Genomic DNA, 20,967 nt, shown 5'->3' on the forward strand with positions numbered 1-20,967 from the left:
TTTTTTTTTTAAAGCCAGAAAATAAAACTGTTTAAATTTGTTAATGTATCACTTGGTAAAAAAAGAAAAAAAAAATTTCTTTTCAATTTTTTTAAACATATGAATTAATAATAATAACCTGTTTATTAATATATAAAGCATGCAACTATATTTGAAAAATTGATCTTTTCAGAGTATATTATTTAAATTTTTATTTGATTTAATATCATTAAAATATTACTTTTTGAAAAAACCCACTTTAAGTTTTCAATAGTAGATACCTACTATAAAATTATATGAAGATTCAAGTTTTTTTTACTTTACTAATATTAAAAACTTAATTATATAAATCATGCAACTCAATTTGACATGCTGCACTATAAATTATCTAAAAGTAAATGCAAAACAATAAGTTTTAGTAAAAAAAAAATTTTTTTTTTGAAAAAACCCACTTATCGTTCCAAGTGGGTTTTTTCAAGGTGGGCCCGCCCAATAAAACCCGGGCGGGTTTTTTCAGAGTGGGCCCACTTGGCGAACCCTGGTATTCGCACACTTGGAAAGTCATGATTTTAACTAGTTTTTTATAACTCCCATCCTTCATAAAATACTAATCCCCCTCCCCCCAATTTCACGGTGTACTGAATATCTGAATTTGTAACAAAATCCCCATTCACAGTCATGTTTTATTAAAATATACAATGTTTTTATCATATTCTTTAAAAATTATGGTGATCTTTCAAAAAATGAAAGAAAAGCCATCATTTTTAGAAAGGATTATCTTTTAAACTTCTGTGATTTCAGAATTTTTATTATTATTTATTTATTTTATTTTATCTTATCAATTTCAAATTCTAGCTGAAGCAAGCCAGTCATTGGCAAATTTTTTTATACCGAAATGAGAACAGAAAAATTAGGAGTATTTCTTTCCTTTCCAATGAACAAGAAAAGTATCTCTAGAATATAGTTCTGCAGAAAGGAAGAAAAACAAATTATTCTCTTTCTTTACTCTGTTTTTTTAAATTTAAAATCTATAAATATGAAGATGCACAGTATAACAGTTTTGGTCATACCTATCATTTCGATTGATGTTGTTATAATGCTTTTTTTAATTAATTGTTGTGTTTATGTAGAAGAAGATAGTACATTCGTTAGTAAAGAAAACTTCTTTGAATTAGTCATGGAAAGTCATGAATTTGAAAATCTAAAATGTAGCACATACCCTGTTTCCTTTACTCTTTGGTATTTCCTTTAGTGAACACATTGTTTCATAGAATTTGTTGTTAAGCTAAAATTATGTTTAAGCTGTGTAGTGTTATTTAAAAATTCTTTTACACACAAGTAATATACATACTAAGTTCTTGGTGATAATTTTTTTATCCTTCTCTTAGAGAAGTGATATTTTAAACTATCAAATCAGAATTATTTAAGTTAAAGTTTAAAAAAAGTTAAAGATTGTGTCTCCAATTACTTTGTTAAGATCAAATGATTTTAAGTTTTAAAGGCAACTGATATGGAAATTTTTTGTTATATTACTTTGCTAAATTATTTCTAAATCAATTGGTAGCTGCATTTGCATTTTTATTCTTTTTTATAATATAAAAAGGATTTATATTTTAAATTAAAATCTGCTATAGAAAATAAAATAAAAATTATAAATCGCGCCCCTAAGATGCTCTTTTTTCCAAAGTCTAGCAGAATCACTATAAATCAATGTAATTTTTTGAATTTAAACTTTCTAATAATTCTTTCTAATAATTAAAAACAAAAATATTGCTTTAAATTAAAGAAAATATTAAGTAATTTACCTCTTCTAACATCAATATAACTGGGTGGAAAACTAGGAATACGGAATGAAGGACTTGCTGGAGGAAATACCATTCTTGTTCTTCTTTTTGATTTGACAAATTCCGTTTTATACAACTGATAGAAAAATATATATATTAACAAAAAATTAAGGTATACAAAGTATTTACATTGTGATACCTAAAATACAATTCTATAAACAATGATAGTTTTATTCAATTGATTTGTTTAAATTGGTTGTTTTAAATATTTACAATGGATCAAAGTCAATTTTCAATAACATATAATTAAAAACTACTTAAATAAGTTTAACACTCTTAGTTTTATTGATACTCAATAAATCATTCAAAATATGATATAGTATAAAGTAATTTTGAAGAAAGATAAGCAAAAAAAATCTCGATTCATGCATTTTTATATTATGTCAAAATAGTCTATATATACAGTTACAAGAAATAAAATAAAAAATTATGTTCATTGTTTTTGTTGCCATGTTTCTTGGGAAGGTAACCGATTTTTCTGAATGGAATAAATTTTTCAGAGGAAATAGTTGAAGTTGTTGAGCTTTTTTCATGGTATACTAAATTAAAGTTTAAAAAAAAACACATAAAATTTAAAAATAATTAGAAAAAAAATGATTAAATAAATATTTTTTAAAAAAGATATCTTAATAAATAATGCTATAAAATGGTAATCACTCACAAGATATAATATAAAAAATTACCTCTTTATAATTTTCATTAGATGATACTGATTGATCATCAACTGAAAAAAAGCAAAATAATTTTCATTAACTCAAAGGTAAAAATTAAATTTTACTTGTCATATTTTACTAAAACGTCGTTATGAGTCATTATTTCAGACTGGAATTGCTCAATATAAAAAGACTAAAATGCAAATTTTTTTTTCACAAAAAGATTTAACATTAGTTGTATTTATATGTTAAATTAAAGCCTCACATTTAAAAAGATATGGCTTTTATTTAAATTAATTTACCTAAAAGGCAGGGTGCGTAGCCAAATCTTTGAATCAAAAATAAGCACTTTTTAAAAACTTTTCAAGCACTATTATCACTAAGTTACAAAAGTTAAATTAAAAATAATGTAACTCTAGTGAAAAATATCAGAAAGTCTTTTTTTGAAATGATAATAATATTTGTTTTCTTGGAAAGGNAAACAAAATTTTAAATTATTGAACCTTTTGAATGACATTATGTTAATTAATAGTTGGTGCAAAAATAAGCTTTATGGAAATAGTATTATCTTTCAATATAAATATTTTATCCTCAGAATAATTTAATTCAAGACATTAACACCTTGATAAAGGTTTTTTAGGGAACGAAAAAAGTTAATACATAAAATATCAATATCTCACATTATTTATAAGTCAATCAATGCTAATAATAGTTTAAAAAAATAAAAATTTGGACACAATAGTTGTTTTTATAAATGATTTTAGCATAACTTTACTATGAAGGTTATAAATATATAAGGTAACTTTTTACATGGAAAAACATGTTAAAAGAAAACTAGATACTTACCCAATCCGAAATCCCTAATGAGTAGATGTTTCCATAGGAAAGGTGAGTTAGCTATTCGATTACAATCTTTATTTACAAGGGACATAGCAATAACATTTTGGACCGGTAATAGTTGCAATATGTACATCTATAAAAACGAAACAATGTAATGTTTTAAAAATTAAACTAACTTTGAAGAATATTATTGCATAATAAGTCGAAATGTATTTTGTAGTAAATTTTAAAAAAATAATAAGTTTTTATACGGATTTTTTTCAATATTAATTCAAAATATTTTTTTTTTAATTTTTGTTCAAATTATTATAAATATTTGTAAAAATTATTTTCATGAGAATAAGGGCTACTCTGAATTTATACCTATTTTATACAGCTTTACTTGAATAATTTTCAATCATGAATAATGCTAAATATAAAAAATAAATAAAAATTAATATTTAACAATAATTGAGAACTTTTCTAAATTACAATTTTGGAAATTTACATTTTTGGAGAATATAAAAAACTAAACAAGTGTTCTCATAATTTAAACTGCTCGATTTATCTAGATAGAAATGCCCTACCTTTATCCAAATATAAATAAGTTTTTTTGCTGTAAAAACTAATGTTCATGATTATTTAATGTTTTATTATTCAATTTAATAATGGTTAAATAGTTTTCTATAGGGAAAGGTAGCAAACTTTAACTTTATTTTAAACTTTGTTATTTTAAATGACGGAACTCAAACAGAAATAATAAAATATTTCTTGAGAAATCTAATAAAAGACTTTTTTAAAATTTCATTATTCAAAAACTATTCAGCCAATTTCACGCAAGATAGGAATTTTGAGATTTAAAAAGACATAGTCTTACAACTCAAAACTATATCAAACATTCTTTAACTTAAGAATAAAAAATAAAAATGTTTTACAGGAAATTATCTTTGGATAAAAGTTACATAACTGGGCACGAAACCTTTTTGATTCTATTTAATAGTTCTAGAATGGAAAAATATGCAAAAAGTGAAATGAACAAATCAAACTCTCCAGGCTAAACTAGGGATCATATTTTTCAGATTGCAATTACCCTTCACATATTTTAAGAGTCCTAAATCTAGTCACCAAGGAAAGGCATTTCTATTTCAAGGAAATGCATTTGTGTGAATGATTTTTCAATCTTCTACACAAATTAATTAGTATGCTTAAAATCGAACTATCAAACCATTGAACAAATAAAAATCTGATCACTAAATCAAAAGTTAATTAAGATTAAGGTGTCCCGCTTTTCATTTGGTGCAGCTCCCTTACACAATAAAAACTATTATGTACTTTTGAAAGAGATATTTTTCTGAAAGATTGCTGAACATAAAAGATAATTTAAATTTATTTCCCATATCATTAAATTCAATATAATTTAAAGAACAAATTGTTACAAAGGTGTTTCAAATTAAAAGTGGTCCTGTGTGAAAGCGGCAGAAATGCGATAGCAACACCTAAGGTTATAAAAGAAAATAGATACCGAGCATGGTAGATTGAATATAACTAATTAACCAGTCATTCTGAGAGCATTTAAAGTGAATGTTAATAAGTGATGCTAAAAATGGTTTTTATCCAGGATAGTACAATAGACAGAAGTGCTGCTTTTTCTCTTGGTAAAAGCTACCATTTTTCAATAAAGCCATATAACTACATTGTTAGCAAGCCATACAACTGTTATTTTGTTCTGAATTAACTCATCATTAACACTACTTTACATTCATTTAAAAGCTCTTACTTGAACTGTTCAATTAGATAAATGTAATCTACAATGCAGATTTCATACCCTAATTTTATATTTTAACAATGAATGTTATTGCTGCTGTATTTCTGACACAATCACACTTTTCATTAGAGTAACCCTTAATTCTCAGAAGCTTCTGAATATTATGCTGAAGAAAAATATATTATCCACTCCTATAAAAATTCAAAGAATAATACCAAAAATTTTGAACACATAAAATTTAAATTCAATAACTGAGAATTATTAGGAGCTGTTTTAAAAGAAATTTGCTATAAAAATTTTTTAACATTTATTTAAACAATTACCTTCACTTCATCAACAGCAGCAGAAAATCCAAAGGTCGGAGCACAACCAGCATCTTGAATAAAAAATGTTTTAAATCAATTACGTTAAGATATTTTAAGAGCAAATTAAAGAACAGAATAGAATATTTCTAAAGCTGAAATTATCCTAAGTGGAAATGAGATTAAAACTATTTAATTTATCAATATATTAATTAAATCAAGTTTTGAAACTTAGAAAAAGGTTTTTAGGGATGGTAAATGTTTGACATGTTATTATTGACATCAGTGAAGTAATGTGTATCTGTTCTAAGGGATACTAATATAGTTACTGCGGAAATAGTTTTTTTCTGGAAATATAATATTATCAGCTCTCTGGAAATAGAATAATATTGAAAAGCTTCAAATATTGTCGGAATACAGAAACGTTAAACGTTTACTGCAGTATAAAGTTAAATATTATATCTAAAGAATTATATAGTCATGTTAGCATCATCTATGACTTAAATATTTTCCTTTGATATACAGTTGTATTCGATCATCATGTCAGTAATAATTGTAGGTTTGCAAAGAAATTTCACCCAGTTGCAACAAGACAATTTGAAATATATAATGAAACAAATATTTAGGATTTAAGGAAACTGAATTGGTAAACAAGAGAATTTGATGCAGAGTTTAATGGTAAAAAAAAAAATTTATTGAATGATAAAAAAAACATATCTTAAAAAACTATTTTCTTCTTTAAGAAACTTAAAAACATTTTATAATAAAGTAAAGGGAACAAATATATCAGATAGCACTAGATATTTTTATAACATAAAATTTGTCTAAAAATAAATAAAAATGTGACATGCTATACTAATGCCAATGCGAATCTTTTCGTTCAGATATTTTGTTCAAAATATTCTAAAGATTTTTAATTTTAAGTAATTATTTGTTATTGTTAAAAATGAATAAATTACATATAAAATTAAAAATATATCTTCTAACTTTTATGCCAAGTTTTTTGATCCCTTCAGGTTAAAGTCATTGCAAGTAGTAGAATTTTAAATGTAAATTTTAATAATAATATAAAAATCGAATCGTTCAGTATTTGCTAAACTTTTAATAAACTTACTTTCCTGGAGAGCAGCTAACAAAGGGAAACAAAATCTATCTTTAAATTTTATTTCAAGTTTCTCTGTGTTCTTAAAGAAGTCCTCTACGGCTAAAATATAAAACAAATTTAATCATAGTTTTACAAAAAGGTGCCAAACCAAAAGAAACATAAAACTATTACTTGAAAAAAATTCAATGATGAACATTCAATTTTAAGAGAAAATTTCAAAAGATCAAGATTCATGAAAAATTAACAAATGAGATACAACAGGAAAAGAAAATGGTATTTTTTTTTTTAAAAAAAAGAATTGTAAAAGGATCACTTTCACAGAATATAAACCTAATTAAATAAAATATAGGAAAACACAGATTAATAAATGGTGCTTAAATATATAAGGAAAAGCAAATCTACTTTATTTAAATTCAAAAGCAAGGATGAAAAATAGGGAGGCACACACTGTGACCTTTGAATTGTAAATTTGGGATCCTCAGTTTGTTGCCAAAAACTGGAAAAGCCTATATATAACCAGCATGAGAAATTTTATAACTGTTATTAACTTGAGCCAAGCTAATGAAGAACATTAAGCCTTGTATGGTATTGTGATCAATAAATTATTTACCATACATCCCAGTATATAAGTCGAACACTGTTGATCAGGGTTCGTGATTTTTTTTTAAAAAATCAGATTTTTTTATTTAAATCGGATTTTTTTTATTTAAATCAGATTTTTTTTTTTTTTAATCAAACACATTGTAAGAACTTTAATTTGTGATTAAAAATACTTTATAAATGTTTAATCAAAATTAAATTAATATTAAGACAATATTATTAACAATATTTTAGAAGCTCTAACTTACTAATATAATTTTTCATTATAATACATAGCTTTGAAAGCATAGCAACCATTCTGAAACAAATGCATGATTGAAATTTGAAGACTAGATGAAATAGAGAATTTAATAAAAGGGGTCTGTCTAGGTCTTTCTGAGAGGTATTTATTTCGTGAAAATTTAGACATAATTTGTGAAAAATTAAAAAATCAAAGCAAAAATACGGATTTATTCGTTTCTTACGAAACACAAAAATAAAATTTTTAAAAAAAAGTATTCTTTTCCTAAAGTTGAATTTGAGAAGGTACCCTAAGCATTAGCAAATTTGGCTTGGACAGACTCTTTATTTATTAAATTAAAGTTTTAATTAGCAAACCATAATTTTAATTTAAAATTATGTTTTTTTTTCTCTTGATTTTTAATCTGACAAAATAAATGTAAGAGATTGTGTTTATAAATGTAGTCATTCATCAAAAAATAAATAAATTATTTAATCTATATATTTTTATAATAAAATATTCATTTTTAATTCTATATCAAAATAGATCAGCTAAAAAAAATTTTTTTTAAATCTGTGCACTCATTGAAATTTTTTTCACAAAATTTCTTTATAGAAAATCTGATAATGTCAAAGATTCTGTAAACATATTATGAGAAAAAAACACAAGTTACCAGTTAATAACTCTACTGCCTCAAATAAACTTTGAAAGGGAAGAATGACAACATATTAGGAAAAAATATCTGAATTTATTAGCCTTTTTTTTTTCTTTCTATTTTAGGCAGATTAGGGTTATTTCTTTTTAATATAACCTCAAGCTTTAGAAATATGCATTTTCCACCAATAAAATATAATGTAGATTTTAATTCCATGCTATTTCAATCAAAAGGTAGAACTTTAATTAAGATTATTTGTATTTCTTTTCCTCGAAATTCATGTCTATTAATTACTTTCTATAGCTATGCAAGTCTATATTAAGACAGCATTAAATGTGTACTTTCAATCTCAAGAATCAAAAGATTTTTTAAAATGTAATTTCAAATGTGTTGGAATTTAACACACACTAAGAAAGAAAATAATTTCGTTAACTAAAATTAATTAACACAGCAATTTATTTCAAATAAATTTTAAAACTAAGAAAAGAAAACAATAAAAGTATCAATAATTTAAAACACTGTTTTTTAACTTTTAAAATCAATATATATATTTTTAAAAAATTAGCTGATTTAAATCAATGATTTTTTTAAAAAATTATTTGATTTAAATCCCGATTTAAATCAAGCTGATTTAAATCAACGAACCCTGCTGTTGATTGTGTGAAATTTTGAAATCTTTGGATGGGGGTAAAGACGGTTTTTTGTGGGATTCAGCAGATCAGTATGAAACATCCAATGAAGAGAGGGGTCTGTATGACATCACTATTAACATTATTGAATCCCCTGTGGCAGAATTTTTTCGAGCTTTCTGCAATAAACTTCCCCAGCATTAATATTTTTCTTTAAGATACTCTTAATTATTACAATTACTAATTTAAAGTAACAGAAACATGTTTACTGAAGAAAGTATAGAACAAAAATGTATAAAAAATTTTAATTGCAAAAGAAATATTTTTTAATACAAATATTATAGGCGCTTTCTCGCATTTTGTAGTTGTAAAAGTGCACTATTATTTCCTCTCAAATAAGTGTATGTAAAATATGGTGTTCCTTGAAAGAAAAAAAATGAAAGGAAGGACATCATTTCTAGAGCGAATAATCTTTTAAACTTTCGCGATTTCTCAATTTTTTATTTTATATTATTAACTTGAAATTCTATCTGAAGCCAGTCATTATGGAATTTTTTGTTAAATCCCAAATGAGAATAGAAAAATCACGATTTTTTCTTTCCTTTCTGATGCGCTCGAAAGACATCTTTGAAAAAAAGTTTTGCTGAAGAAAAAAAAACATTTTTCAAAAAATTATGCAAAAAGGAAAACCAAAATTTTTCCCTTCCCAAATGAAAAATCTTTCTGCAAAAACTCTGCATTGTTCCGCAACAATATCGCCACAATTCTGCCACAGATGAACACTGAATCTGACGAAGATGATATTCCAGAATCTTTAAAGTTGTAGCTTTATGGCATGTTTTAAAAGTTTTTTTTGTTTCATATTTTTTTAAATACTCTTGAAAAATAAAGTTTTCTTATTTTTAATTTTTTTTTTAAATGTAGTTTGAAATATTGCTTTTAAAAAAACTTTCATTGGTAAAGAAAATATGATTAGAGAAAAGGTAAAATTAACTTTATAGTAAAAATAGCAAGAATAGATGAATACAGAGTTATTCATATCTTGCTCATAGTTTATAATGCATTGATATTTTATGAAATATGAATGTCCGATTTTATCACCAATGTATAAGTCAACCAACCAATTTTAATAAAATATTGGAGGGATGAAAAGTTAACTTATGCTTCAGTATACATGAAAAATAAACCATTCTTACCTTTAGGTTCAGAGTTACTATTTAGATAGTCTGTAGTTTTTAGTTTAACGTAAATGTTGTTTTGTGAGCTTCCACTTTCTACTGCACCATGGATAGTAATAAAAGAATAAAGAGATATACAAGTCATCCAGCAAAATTGCTCTGGACAGGATTTATGGTAATATTGAAATTTCCACACACCGATCATTTTCCAACCTTCTGGCATACTGTTATAAACATCTTGTTCATCAACATTCTACAAAAGATCCCATAAATGTTTAAAATTGGTAAAAACATATTTTTCACAATCGAAATAGGCAAACTGTAAATTTAATATTACATTTTTTGCACAAAGTTACTCTGAAGTTGGTACAGTAGAGAACCAATAATCCTGAACGATCAGGACCATCGCCATTCCGGATAACTGATTTTTCAGGTTTTCGGAATCGCTACAAAATGCCGTTTTTTTATTGTCAAATTCAACTAAAATATATATATATTTAGAATAATTTTAAAAAACTCTTACCTCTTTTGGTAGTATAGAGAAGTAATGATTATTTCAAAAATGATGGTAAACATCTTTTAAAAAAGAGAGAAGAATTCTGAAATCTTTTGAGGAAAAAAATAAATAAATAAATTTAAATTGCGGGAAAATGTATCGAATGTCGTTCCGGTTTTCTGATTTCCGGATAAGAGGTTCTGTACTGTACTTTCAATCAATAGTTTACATTGTTATTACAAGTATTAAACATAACAGAAAATAAACATAACACTTTTTAAAACTGCAAAAATTTTAAAAAAATTTTTGTTAAAATTTATTTGAATAAAAACTAAATACATTCTAATTTAAATAATTGTAATAAAAAATTTAAATTATTATATTTCTTATAATAAAACATCTTAATATTAAATCAATTTTTTTTATTTTAAATAAGAAAATAGATAAAACTTATTAAATAACTATTCATAGTAAAATTAATTTGTTATATGTTTTTATTTAAAATTAATATTTTTTTCTCTCTTTATCATTTTTCAGTTAACCGTATAAACTATGAGCAATGAGAAAAAATTTATTAATGTGCAATAAAAAATATTTGGTATTTTTTTAATCTGCATTATTAAGATATAGAAGAGTTACAGTTTCTAAATATGATTTTCCTATTAGATTATAAATCTATTAACAAATACAAATTAAATTTAGATCAGAATACACATTTTTACTTAAATTCTCTGCCAATTCACGCGTAATTGAATTACAGAATTTTTTGTCATTATTATTTTGTATAAATAACATCTGTCCAACGTAAGCTTATTTCCTCGACTAAACTGTTAAAATTTTTCTCATATATCTTTCAAAGACAAACAAAAAACTAGTAAGTCATTAATAGTGTTTAATACTGATATCATTTCAAATTCTATCAATACAACACTCTGCAAACTCTTGTTCAGCTATCTGTTTAACGTTGAATGGATCGTAAGAAAATTTAAAATCATTTTTTTTTTTTAAATCATAAAAATATATTTATTCAACTTCTTTTTATTTTTTACATTTACTAGCCAAAACATCTGATAAGATGCATTAATAATACTTAATGTCAAAAACAACATTATAGTTTAAATAATTAATATTTCTTACTGAAATGGTTAAAATTATTATTTAAGCTAATCAGTGAATTAGTTTCATAGTTATGTTTTTCAAGCTCAACTTGCTAATGAATGATAAAGGTTTGGTGACAATTTGCCTATTAGATATCTAATGAAAAGCAAATTAGTTTAGATCAAAAAAAATTACTGATTTTTTTTTAATTACTTTGATTTTTCAAGTTAATGTACACAGACAATATATTTACTGAAATTAAATAAGCATAAAACTAAATGGGTAATTAAAAAAAAATTTTATTTGCAAATTATTTTACATACATATAATGGAAAATTATAATTTAGAACTTTGATACTCTTATCAACGTTTAGTCTCTCTCTTTTAGTAAATCTATTTTGAAATATAATAATTTACATGGATTTCCTTTGTATTATTTCTAAACAAGATATCTCCATTATAAAATAGACTTTAAAAATAATTCCATCCTAAATAATTTTTTTTTTAAATCTGTTTATTTAAGCCAATGTTTTTTTTTAAATGAAAAATATGTGCTTGAAAAATATAATAATTTATAAGTATATCTCTTTCATTATTTCTTACTAAAAACCACCTTCGTTATCACTGAAATCAGATATTTAAAAAAATCAAGCCCGAAAAAATGTGTTCACTAACTTATTGTACAAAAAATACTTTATACTTAATTATTTTTTGAAAAAAAGTTTAACTTGCTTGCATTAATGGCTTAAAAAAAATCACAGTGAATTTAAATTATGCCAAACCTGCCTACATCTTTAAATAGAATTTGTAGAAAAATGACTTTTGAAAAATTTTTCCTTTCACACTTTTGGAGGCTTAGAACTGTAAATTTATTGTGCAATAAATTAACAATTTTAAAAATGCTTTTTTAACTATATTTTAGTGTACAAATTACATTATTATAAGAATATAACAGTAAAAACAAAAATAAAGTAAAAAAGCCCAAGAATAAAATAAATTATTTTAAAAAAATACTTAATTATTTATTGTTTTAATTGCATTTTCATTAATAATAACTTTTTCCCCCATATAGTTTCGAGTTTTTGAGCATATTAAAGGAGCAATACTTTATTGTATGAAATAGTATATTTTCTGAATACATGACACCAAAGCAGTAATTGCATCAGTGACACTGGTGACTTTATTATTTCCTTTTTTAATTTCACTTTCTTCTTCATTTTCATTCATAATGTTTTTGAAAATTTCACTTATACATCTCTTAAGTCAGCTGCTAAAAGACTTTCAACACAGTTAAAGAAAGTTTCTATCGAAAAAATTCTTCCTTGTTTATCAACCCAATTACAAACAAAAATTTTTCTTCGTATAGAAAATCATTTCAATCAGAAAAAAAATTAACAAAAAATTTTCTACGCATAAAAAATTTATTGACATTTAACAGAGGCACTTTCTTTCTTAAATACAGATTTATCTACTATGAAGGAATTAGGTTTGCAATATATTGATTTTAAATAGAGGCTGCCATTAAAAAGACACTCAGCTCTATTAGTATTTATGTATGCTTTCTTCAACTATCAAAATAAAATAGTTAAAAAATTATTAAGTTTAAAAAATTTAATACAAACTTTTGGCAAGAACCCAACGTCTAGAGCACATGCATGTAGAAACACATTTAAATAATCTAGAGAAGTTTCAACATTAGCAACTGAGAGAAGTTTCTGAAACCCCTTTGGAAAAGTGCTTTCTTGAAGAATCCCATGATTTTCAGAATAATTGGTCATCAAACTTTAAAAAAAAAAAATTAAATTATTTACATAATTTCAGAAGTAAAATGCAAATAAATATAATTAAAAAATTACACAAAAAATGTTTCAAGCATCAGAAATCGGTAATAATATTTATATTAAGATTTTATGACATTTTACTTATATATTTTTATTTGAAATATTTATGATATTTTAATTTTGAAACTGTTGCTCTTAAAAAGGGAACACTCTGTGTTAAGATTTCTAATTTTCTCTTCCATAGCTGCCAACTAGTTAAAAACAAAAATAGGAACACAAAGCATGATAAGCCAGTTAGGAGAAATTGTGACACAAAGTGAAAAAAACAAAGTGTTATGCACAAAAAATTGATATCAAGACATCAATTTATATACCATACATTTTTCATATTTAACATTATTTTACACGCATTATAAGATGGAAGTCTCTGGAGCAAATGTTTTTTTAATATTCTCTTTTTTTCTGTTGTCATCCTGCTTTTATAGTTTGTTTCGATTTTAGTAAATGCCACGAGTGTGGCTGTTCTGATCAGTCGGAAGGAACAGCTTTGGAAAGGAACAAAATAATATTATAGTACCAGTATTATTATTTTTTTTCATTTGCATAGATTTATTTTTATACAACTTTAAATGATATCTACATTTTATAATACCAGGGGTCTGTCCAGACATTTTGTGAAAGGTCATGTTTTTGTAAAATTGTGAAAAAACTACTCATAATTTGTGAATATAAAATATGCGTTCAGTCACTTTCTTTCAACCAGGTTCCTGCTTTTGTGAATTAGTGCAAATAGGGTCTTCTTATTGCAAAAATGACTAAAAACCTTTTTAAAGAAGTTTTTAAATTGTAAATAGATACAAGATTCTGCTCAACAATTGCTGCTACTAAATTAGCGATGCAACATACAAATATTCGGTATTTAGTCACTACTGCTCAACACAGAATATTCATTTCAGACGAATAATGGTAACAAAATCACTCACATTTTTAATGATTTCAATTGACATATTTTAAATAACACAACTTAGTTATGTATCACTTTTAATGTGTAACGCATTAATTAAATTTAAACGATTCTTAAATTTATAGTATTTTATTTAAAAAATTGCCAGAAATTAATTTTTATTTACATAATGTTCTATTAATTAATTTTATGAATAAATATAAATTGATTAATTATTTATTTACAATATATATATATATCATTTAATATCAATAAAAATGTGCACACGATGTTTGTAAATAAATATAGCAATATTTTCATAGAATACTACATTTGGAATTTAAACTTAGGGAAAATTTAGTTCGTTTCGAACCATGTTTCTTTTTTTTTTTCCCCGGGAAGGGTTTAGTCGATTAACAAAACAATAATGAAAATAAACAAATTTGTGAAGGGTCCGTTTTTATGAAAAGATATTTTGTGAAGGGTTTGTTGACAGACTCAAATTTCTTCTAAACAGACCCCTGAATACTAACACAGTTTAAATTATGATTGTTTATTCAATATAAAATTGAGTTTATTTATAAGACAGAGCATTACAGTTGAGCATTGAGTTTATTTATAAGAGTACAGTTGAGCATGAGCATTGAGTTTATTTATAAGACAGAGCTATACATTAAATACCCTTAAAAAGTAAAATTTCATAAGAATTAAGCACTTAAAATTGAATAATGCACACTCCTTTTAATCGACTAGCCCGCTTAATTGAATAGTATTGGCTGAAACCAATGGTATTCCTTTAATTGGGGTTGACTGCACCATACTGAAATTTCAACATAGAGATTCTGAATATGTATAGTAAGCTATTTCAATGCTTTTTATAATAGAGTCGGAGATCCTTTTAGCAATTCCTAATTTCATAATACAAACAAAAAGAAATAATAAGTTATGTTATTTTCTGATTTTGGTAAAAACTATATATTTTGGAAAAGTTCGAATTTAAGGTTGCAATGAACACCATTCTTATGAAGTCCAGAGAATGTCTCAGGTTCTGAACATGAATTAAAAAATTATTAGATTTATCATAAAGTCTAACTTTAACAAGAATTAATAAAGAAATCTACAAAATAGTCGAAAGGGGAAGATTTCCAATTAGAGATCAGCTCCAAAATAATTGCCAAGTCTTGGTGACTGCAGGACAGTAGTCTGCGAGAAACTAAAGAAAGGGGGAAGAGTTTTATTTTGTGATCTGTTTCAGAATAATTGCAAAGTCTTAACAACTTCTGCGGAGCAACCCATGAGAAACTAAAAAAATAATAATAATAAACATAGAAAGGGACTAACTTGAAAGGAATAACTCTACATGTTTTTTTAATAAAGTATTCAAGTTTAAAATCCATTTGTCGCTTTGGCGATTAATATTTCCTCTGATATAAGTAGTGTTATTAAGTTTCCTTTCTTTAAGTAGGTACTTTTACAAAAGATGAAAGTTTTTATATTTTGCATCCTCAACTTTAACATTTCCAATTATGGGATGTTTTCTTGATTAATCGGGCACAAGGAAATTCGGGGATATTTCCATATCGTGATCTGCACGCCAACTACAATCGCCAACTTGATTTTAAACGGAAAAATTAAGAAGAAGAAAAATATATAGATATTTGTTCCTGGGTGGCTATATCCTTCAAGTTGGTCAGGGATATTTCCGTATCATGATCTGTCGTGCCAACTGCGGGGATATTTCCTGCAATTTATTTTCTAATAAAAACTATAATTTAACAGCACTTTAAATAAATATTTAAATTAAATGAGTAGAGCAGAAACAAAATACCAAATCTTCACCTTGATTTTATTTAAAACCCCAAACCCTCCTTAAAGCTTCTAAAATGTATTTCAAAAGCAATTTGTAATTAATCCCCAATAAAATTTCGCTTTCAATTAACGTTATTCATTGAATATTCTCTAACATAATTTCTGTATGATTTTAGAATAATTGCCGAATAGAAATTGCTAGCTCACTGCGAAGTCGTATATCAAAATGCAAACAAAAACCATTTGAAATTATTTCGATACGATGAAACTGCAGAATAATCGTTTCGTTATTTTTTTTTTTAATTTGTTTTAGCTGCCGGTGTTTTTTCATCACAGTAAACCTACTAGCTTGAGACGACATTGTAATCGATTGTCGCCAAACATCGATAATCGCTAAAGAGTGTGTGCTAATGCTTTTGCTTTATTTTCGGAACACTATCATTCTCAAGTCAGAGTTCGATATGTATCCAACGCTCTCCTTTGCATAAAGAAACCGATTTTGGACAGAATACACCGAATGTGTGAGAAAATGAAATGATGGAAATATGGATGCTGACTGAAATTAAACAATAACAAACTTCCTAAGATTAGAAAAATTTTAGAAAACGTTCGGTGTATCCCTTTGTTTATGCTAAGCTTACGAGGAGATGTGTGAACAGGCTTAATGTTCCAGGAAGTTCTGTTATTGTGATTCATGACGCGTTATTTTACCATTCATAAGAATTTTTTGCAATTTTAAAATTCTAACAGTTCGTAAGCCTAAAGCAGATTTAAGAAAATCAATATCACAACATAAATAATGTGAAAGATTCGCTATGTTTTGAGTGCTATCTCTTATTGGCTATATTAGTGCAAAATATCACCGTTTGTTATTTTTAGTGGTCCAATGAAATCCAATGTTTTTGCAACATTACATAGTTGTACATCATATAGTTGTCTATTTTTACAGAACGAATATTCTTCTTATTTATTGAAACATGCCGCTAGGATTCTAGTAAGATTGTGAAACTATAGCCCTTTTTCAATAATTCGGTGACATTTATAGTTAAAGATAGCACGAATTAAATTTTTGCCCGACGAGTTCAACTTTCAAAAGCATTCATATTGTTTAGAAAGTATAATTACATAATCTGATAGCTAAAAACGGTTTTTCAGGTACAGATGTTTATTTTTCAAATCCAGTAAATCTTTCAATTAGTTACGATTAGCAGATTGTTCGACAGACTGTTCTTCTGTAGAGCAATTATTATTATGTATTTTGTTCACAAGATGTTCTTTATTTTTGTAGAAAATATTAACTTTTTTAGGAAAGAAATTATGATGGTATTGAAATAGTTACGGGGTTTTCGCGTGAAGAGAAGGGAGGAGGAGCCTTTTATAAGTCCCTACAAATTAGCGACTCTTAAGAGAGTCTCTAATATGTAGAGATCGACCCACAGAAGAAAAATATTACTATTAAAATGGAGCTCTTCGTATATATATACTAACATTACTATCTTATCAAAAATTTAACCCTTTGTGAGAATATATTATTAATTGATACATTATATATTATAATGCTTTTAAATGTACGATATACAATTGGAAATTAACGTGCATTATTATACACATTTAAAAATATATATTTCCAGGACGTTTTGTAAAGGCTGCTCCTTATACATAAGAACTGATGTGTATTTTTAGAATCCTTATAAAAAAGGAAAAAGAATAAGTTTGCACATTGGGGTAAAAAATTAACATTTAAGAGAGAAAACAAAAACGCTTTCGAAATTTGACGAAACTAGGTACATAAAGGAGCATGTGATAAACAACAAGACAGGTTTGAATGCGAGAGGAAGTCGGGAAGAGTTGAAAATGATTATAAGAAACACATTCTTTTATCAATCCTGCTTTGATGTTTATTATATTCACCTCATTCTACTAACTTCTCAGATTTTGTGAGCATTTTTGTTTCCCTCCATCTTCAAAATTTGCGATTTGAAATGTGAATACTCTTTTCTTTTCAGATACGGATTCTAGAAATGCATATTAAAGGCGGCCTTTACGGAACACTTTGTTCATTTTCCCAAAACCCATATTAGTTAACTTTAAACAAATAATTTAATAACGTTTTACTACTTTTTCAATTACATTAAACCTTTGTTTAACATTCTGTATCGAATCGGTATTTTAACCCTTTCATTACGAGCGCCGTATTTACCCGGCATCCGCGCGATTCCCTGCGTGTTCGAGAGCTGTATTTAGCCAGCGTCAACGTTATACCGTTTGGTAACCACCTCAAAGAGTCTTTGTCTAATATTCCGTTTACCTATCCTATATTAGATAAATACCACTAAAAGTATATTTTGAATCCGCTTAACATGTTTTGCAATTCGAACCTTGAATGCGCTTAACATGTTTTCCTCGAACTATGTGTAATATCTAGGAGGAAAGTATCTTCTAGCCCCAAAGGTAAAATATAATAAGAAATATTAACATGCAATGTACACACTTCTCGGTGAGGTGCATCGTTCATTGGCGTCACTTCAGCGGAGCGGACTAGAGTACGAAAGGATTAAAATTATGTAACTGCTACAAGATCTTTTTTCCCGGTGGTTTTCTTTCAGTGCTTTTAAATTCTGGTGCATTTTTTAATGGAGAAAATTTTCAAAATGAAAATAAAGATGCATAATATTTACATTGAAATGCATTAATTTTTCAAAAACACCAGGAGAAAAAAATGCAGTAAAATGGTGAAAAATTTATATTAACCCTTTGCACTCCGATGTCTGCACTGATTCACCAAAAACAGTCACCACTCTAAAGTACTAATTATTATTATTACTTTAATTAATTATTAAAGTGTAAAATTTCTTAATATTAATTAAAATTAAGAAATTTTACACCTTAATAATTAGTTAGCATATTATTAAAAGAATTTTTAAATTGTATGGATGGGTGATCGTGTAAAGCTAAGGGAGGTGGCGCTAGTGGTAAAATTGCTTTTTCAAGACTTCCGGGTTACTGCTTCCGATATATTTTTACGCCGCAGATTGAAAAAACGCGCCATCATATTATTGCATCATATCTTTTGCAGTATTTCACATGTACCGAGTTCTTTCTTTCAGCTTTTAAACTTCAGCATTATCATATTAATATTATAATCATTAGAATATTTTCTAATCAGGCTATCTTAAAAAGATATTTTTAAAGATATTTTTAGCGACATTTTATTCAAATGTAGCCAAATAAGGGATAAAATACAAAACATGGCAAACCTTAAGAATTATTCACAATGAGATATTAACTTTCCAAAATTTTTTTGGTCTTACGACCTCTGAGAATCAATACATTTCTGAAAGCTCTTATGAATGGTACAATTATGTTTAGATTTGAACCCAAATTACAATAACAAAACTGCATAGAATATTAGGCTTGTTCACACATCGCCTCGTAGTCTTATCATAAACGGAGGGATACACCAGAAATTTTCTAAATTTCTTCCGGTTTAAGGACTCTTGTTATTGTTTACATTAGACCACCCATCCATAATAAAACTTTATTGTGTATTTTAAATGCTATAGTGCTAATATTAGATCAATCAGCATTTAATAGTACTCGGAGTGCAAAGGGTTAAAAGACAGTGAACATTTTCTTTCCCAAATCACTTTAAATTATTTCGTAAGGAAAACAAATATTAAGCTCATATTTGTGTAATTGGATAATAAGACTATTTTATTTGTACAAAAACAACAAGTTTTTTAGTGACAAATTATGTAGATGTTGCATTTTCTGCATACATATGAATTTTTAGTGAAAAAAAATTTTTAGAGTCAAATAAAGTATAATAATATTATTAGTTTAATTAGGGCACGTTTTTTAAGGAGGCACAGAGAGATAATTATAAGGTAAGAAAGTATAAGTTCCTAAACTATTAAAATCTTTCCCCGTTTAAATAATTAATCCCAAGAAACTGAAGCAGTATTGATATTACTTGATTAAAAATTCCATTTGCTTCAAAAATATACAAATTGGAAATAACAGTCCACATATTTCAAGCGCTCAAAAATAGGTTCCCATTTCCATGACTTGCCAGACGTGAATGCGAAGAAACAATGATATTTCAAATCGCTTTTGTTTACTCTCATTCGCATCATGTCTTGAAAACGTTAGCCTGCTTTTGAGCGCTTGAAGCCTGTCATCTGTTGTTTCAAATTTGTAAATTTTTAAGCAAATGTAGTTTTAAATCAAATAATATTTCCCCATTTGTTTTAAATACTTTGCTGAATATTGTGAATTTCTAACCTTTTTGTAACAGAATAGGAATCTTTAAATTGTTATTAATAAGAAAGAATTGTCAATAAAAATAAAATTTATTACTTTTTTTCGGGAACAAATTCAAGTCTGGAATTCTAAATTCAGAAATTACAAAATTTTACATAATTTTTTTTGTTATTTATTGTTTTAAAGCTTCATGATATAGTGATATCACCCAATAGAGGACACACCATTGACCAAACTTTTTGACCTTGAAATACATAAGAAAAAAATTTAAAAATTTAATTTAGTGAAAAAATTTCGATTGTATAAAGATTTAAACAATATTGAAATAAGCGAGATAGTCACAAGTATTTATTTGAATTTTGAAAAAAAAATTTCTAATCAAAAATTTTACTTTTTGTAAAAATGTATGAAATTAACAAAAGAGTTTTGTACTTACAGAAATTCATTTAAAATAATTTCTCGAGTTTGTTTAAAAACTGTAGAAAAAGTGACACACGAGCACAAAACTAAATTTTCCCACACAACTTTCAGCACTTTGAAAACTATAAACTGATTTAGAAATATTCACTTTATCTAAAATAAAATGTTCTTTTAAATTAGTAATGCATTATTATCACTTGTGGTCTAGTCACCTTATCACCTTTTCTTTCACATTCACTCCTTTATCGCGGTGGACGAAATAACTCGTCTTCCAAGTATATTTCCTGTGCGCTATTATTGCATTATTGAGATATAGATTTTTTAAAGTAAAAAGAAAAAAGTTTTGAATAGATTTGTGTTTTGTTTGAATTATAACGCTGCGGGGGAACTTTTGGCCCGGAGAGTCAA

At 26.1% G+C, this 20,967-nt stretch overlaps 1 protein-coding gene across 4 annotated transcripts in view; it reads right to left on the reverse strand.

Annotated features, from left to right (window-relative positions):
* LOC107446924 (F-box only protein 7) overlaps positions 1 to 20,714 on the reverse strand; it is a 23,432-nt gene extending 2,718 nt beyond the window's left edge. Inside the window, exons 1-8 of one of the 4 annotated variants that reach the window (XM_043050407.2) lie at positions 20,576 to 20,714; positions 12,966 to 13,125; positions 9,768 to 10,002; positions 6,477 to 6,566; positions 5,384 to 5,436; positions 3,323 to 3,449; positions 2,507 to 2,547; positions 1,785 to 1,899 (exon numbers count right to left, since the gene is read on the reverse strand). In XM_043050407.2, coding sequence (XP_042906341.1) covers positions 1,785 to 1,899; positions 2,507 to 2,547; positions 3,323 to 3,449; positions 5,384 to 5,436; positions 6,477 to 6,566; positions 9,768 to 10,002; positions 12,966 to 13,121 — 817 coding nt within the window. In that variant the 5' untranslated portion in view covers positions 13,122 to 13,125; positions 20,576 to 20,714. Of the gene's footprint in view, positions 1 to 1,784; positions 1,900 to 2,506; positions 2,548 to 3,322; positions 3,450 to 5,383; positions 5,437 to 6,476; positions 6,567 to 9,767; positions 10,003 to 12,965; positions 13,126 to 15,408; positions 16,141 to 20,575 lie in introns of those variants that run through there. The other 3 variants (XM_043050406.2, XM_043050405.2, XM_043050409.2) reach the window with 3 other exon arrangements.
* Between the last annotated feature and the right edge of the window lie 253 nt (positions 20,715 to 20,967).

The sequence above is a fragment of the Parasteatoda tepidariorum genome, chromosome 5 (assembly GCF_043381705.1).
Source record: "Parasteatoda tepidariorum isolate YZ-2023 chromosome 5, CAS_Ptep_4.0, whole genome shotgun sequence".
NCBI lineage: Eukaryota > Metazoa > Arthropoda > Arachnida > Araneae > Theridiidae > Parasteatoda > Parasteatoda tepidariorum.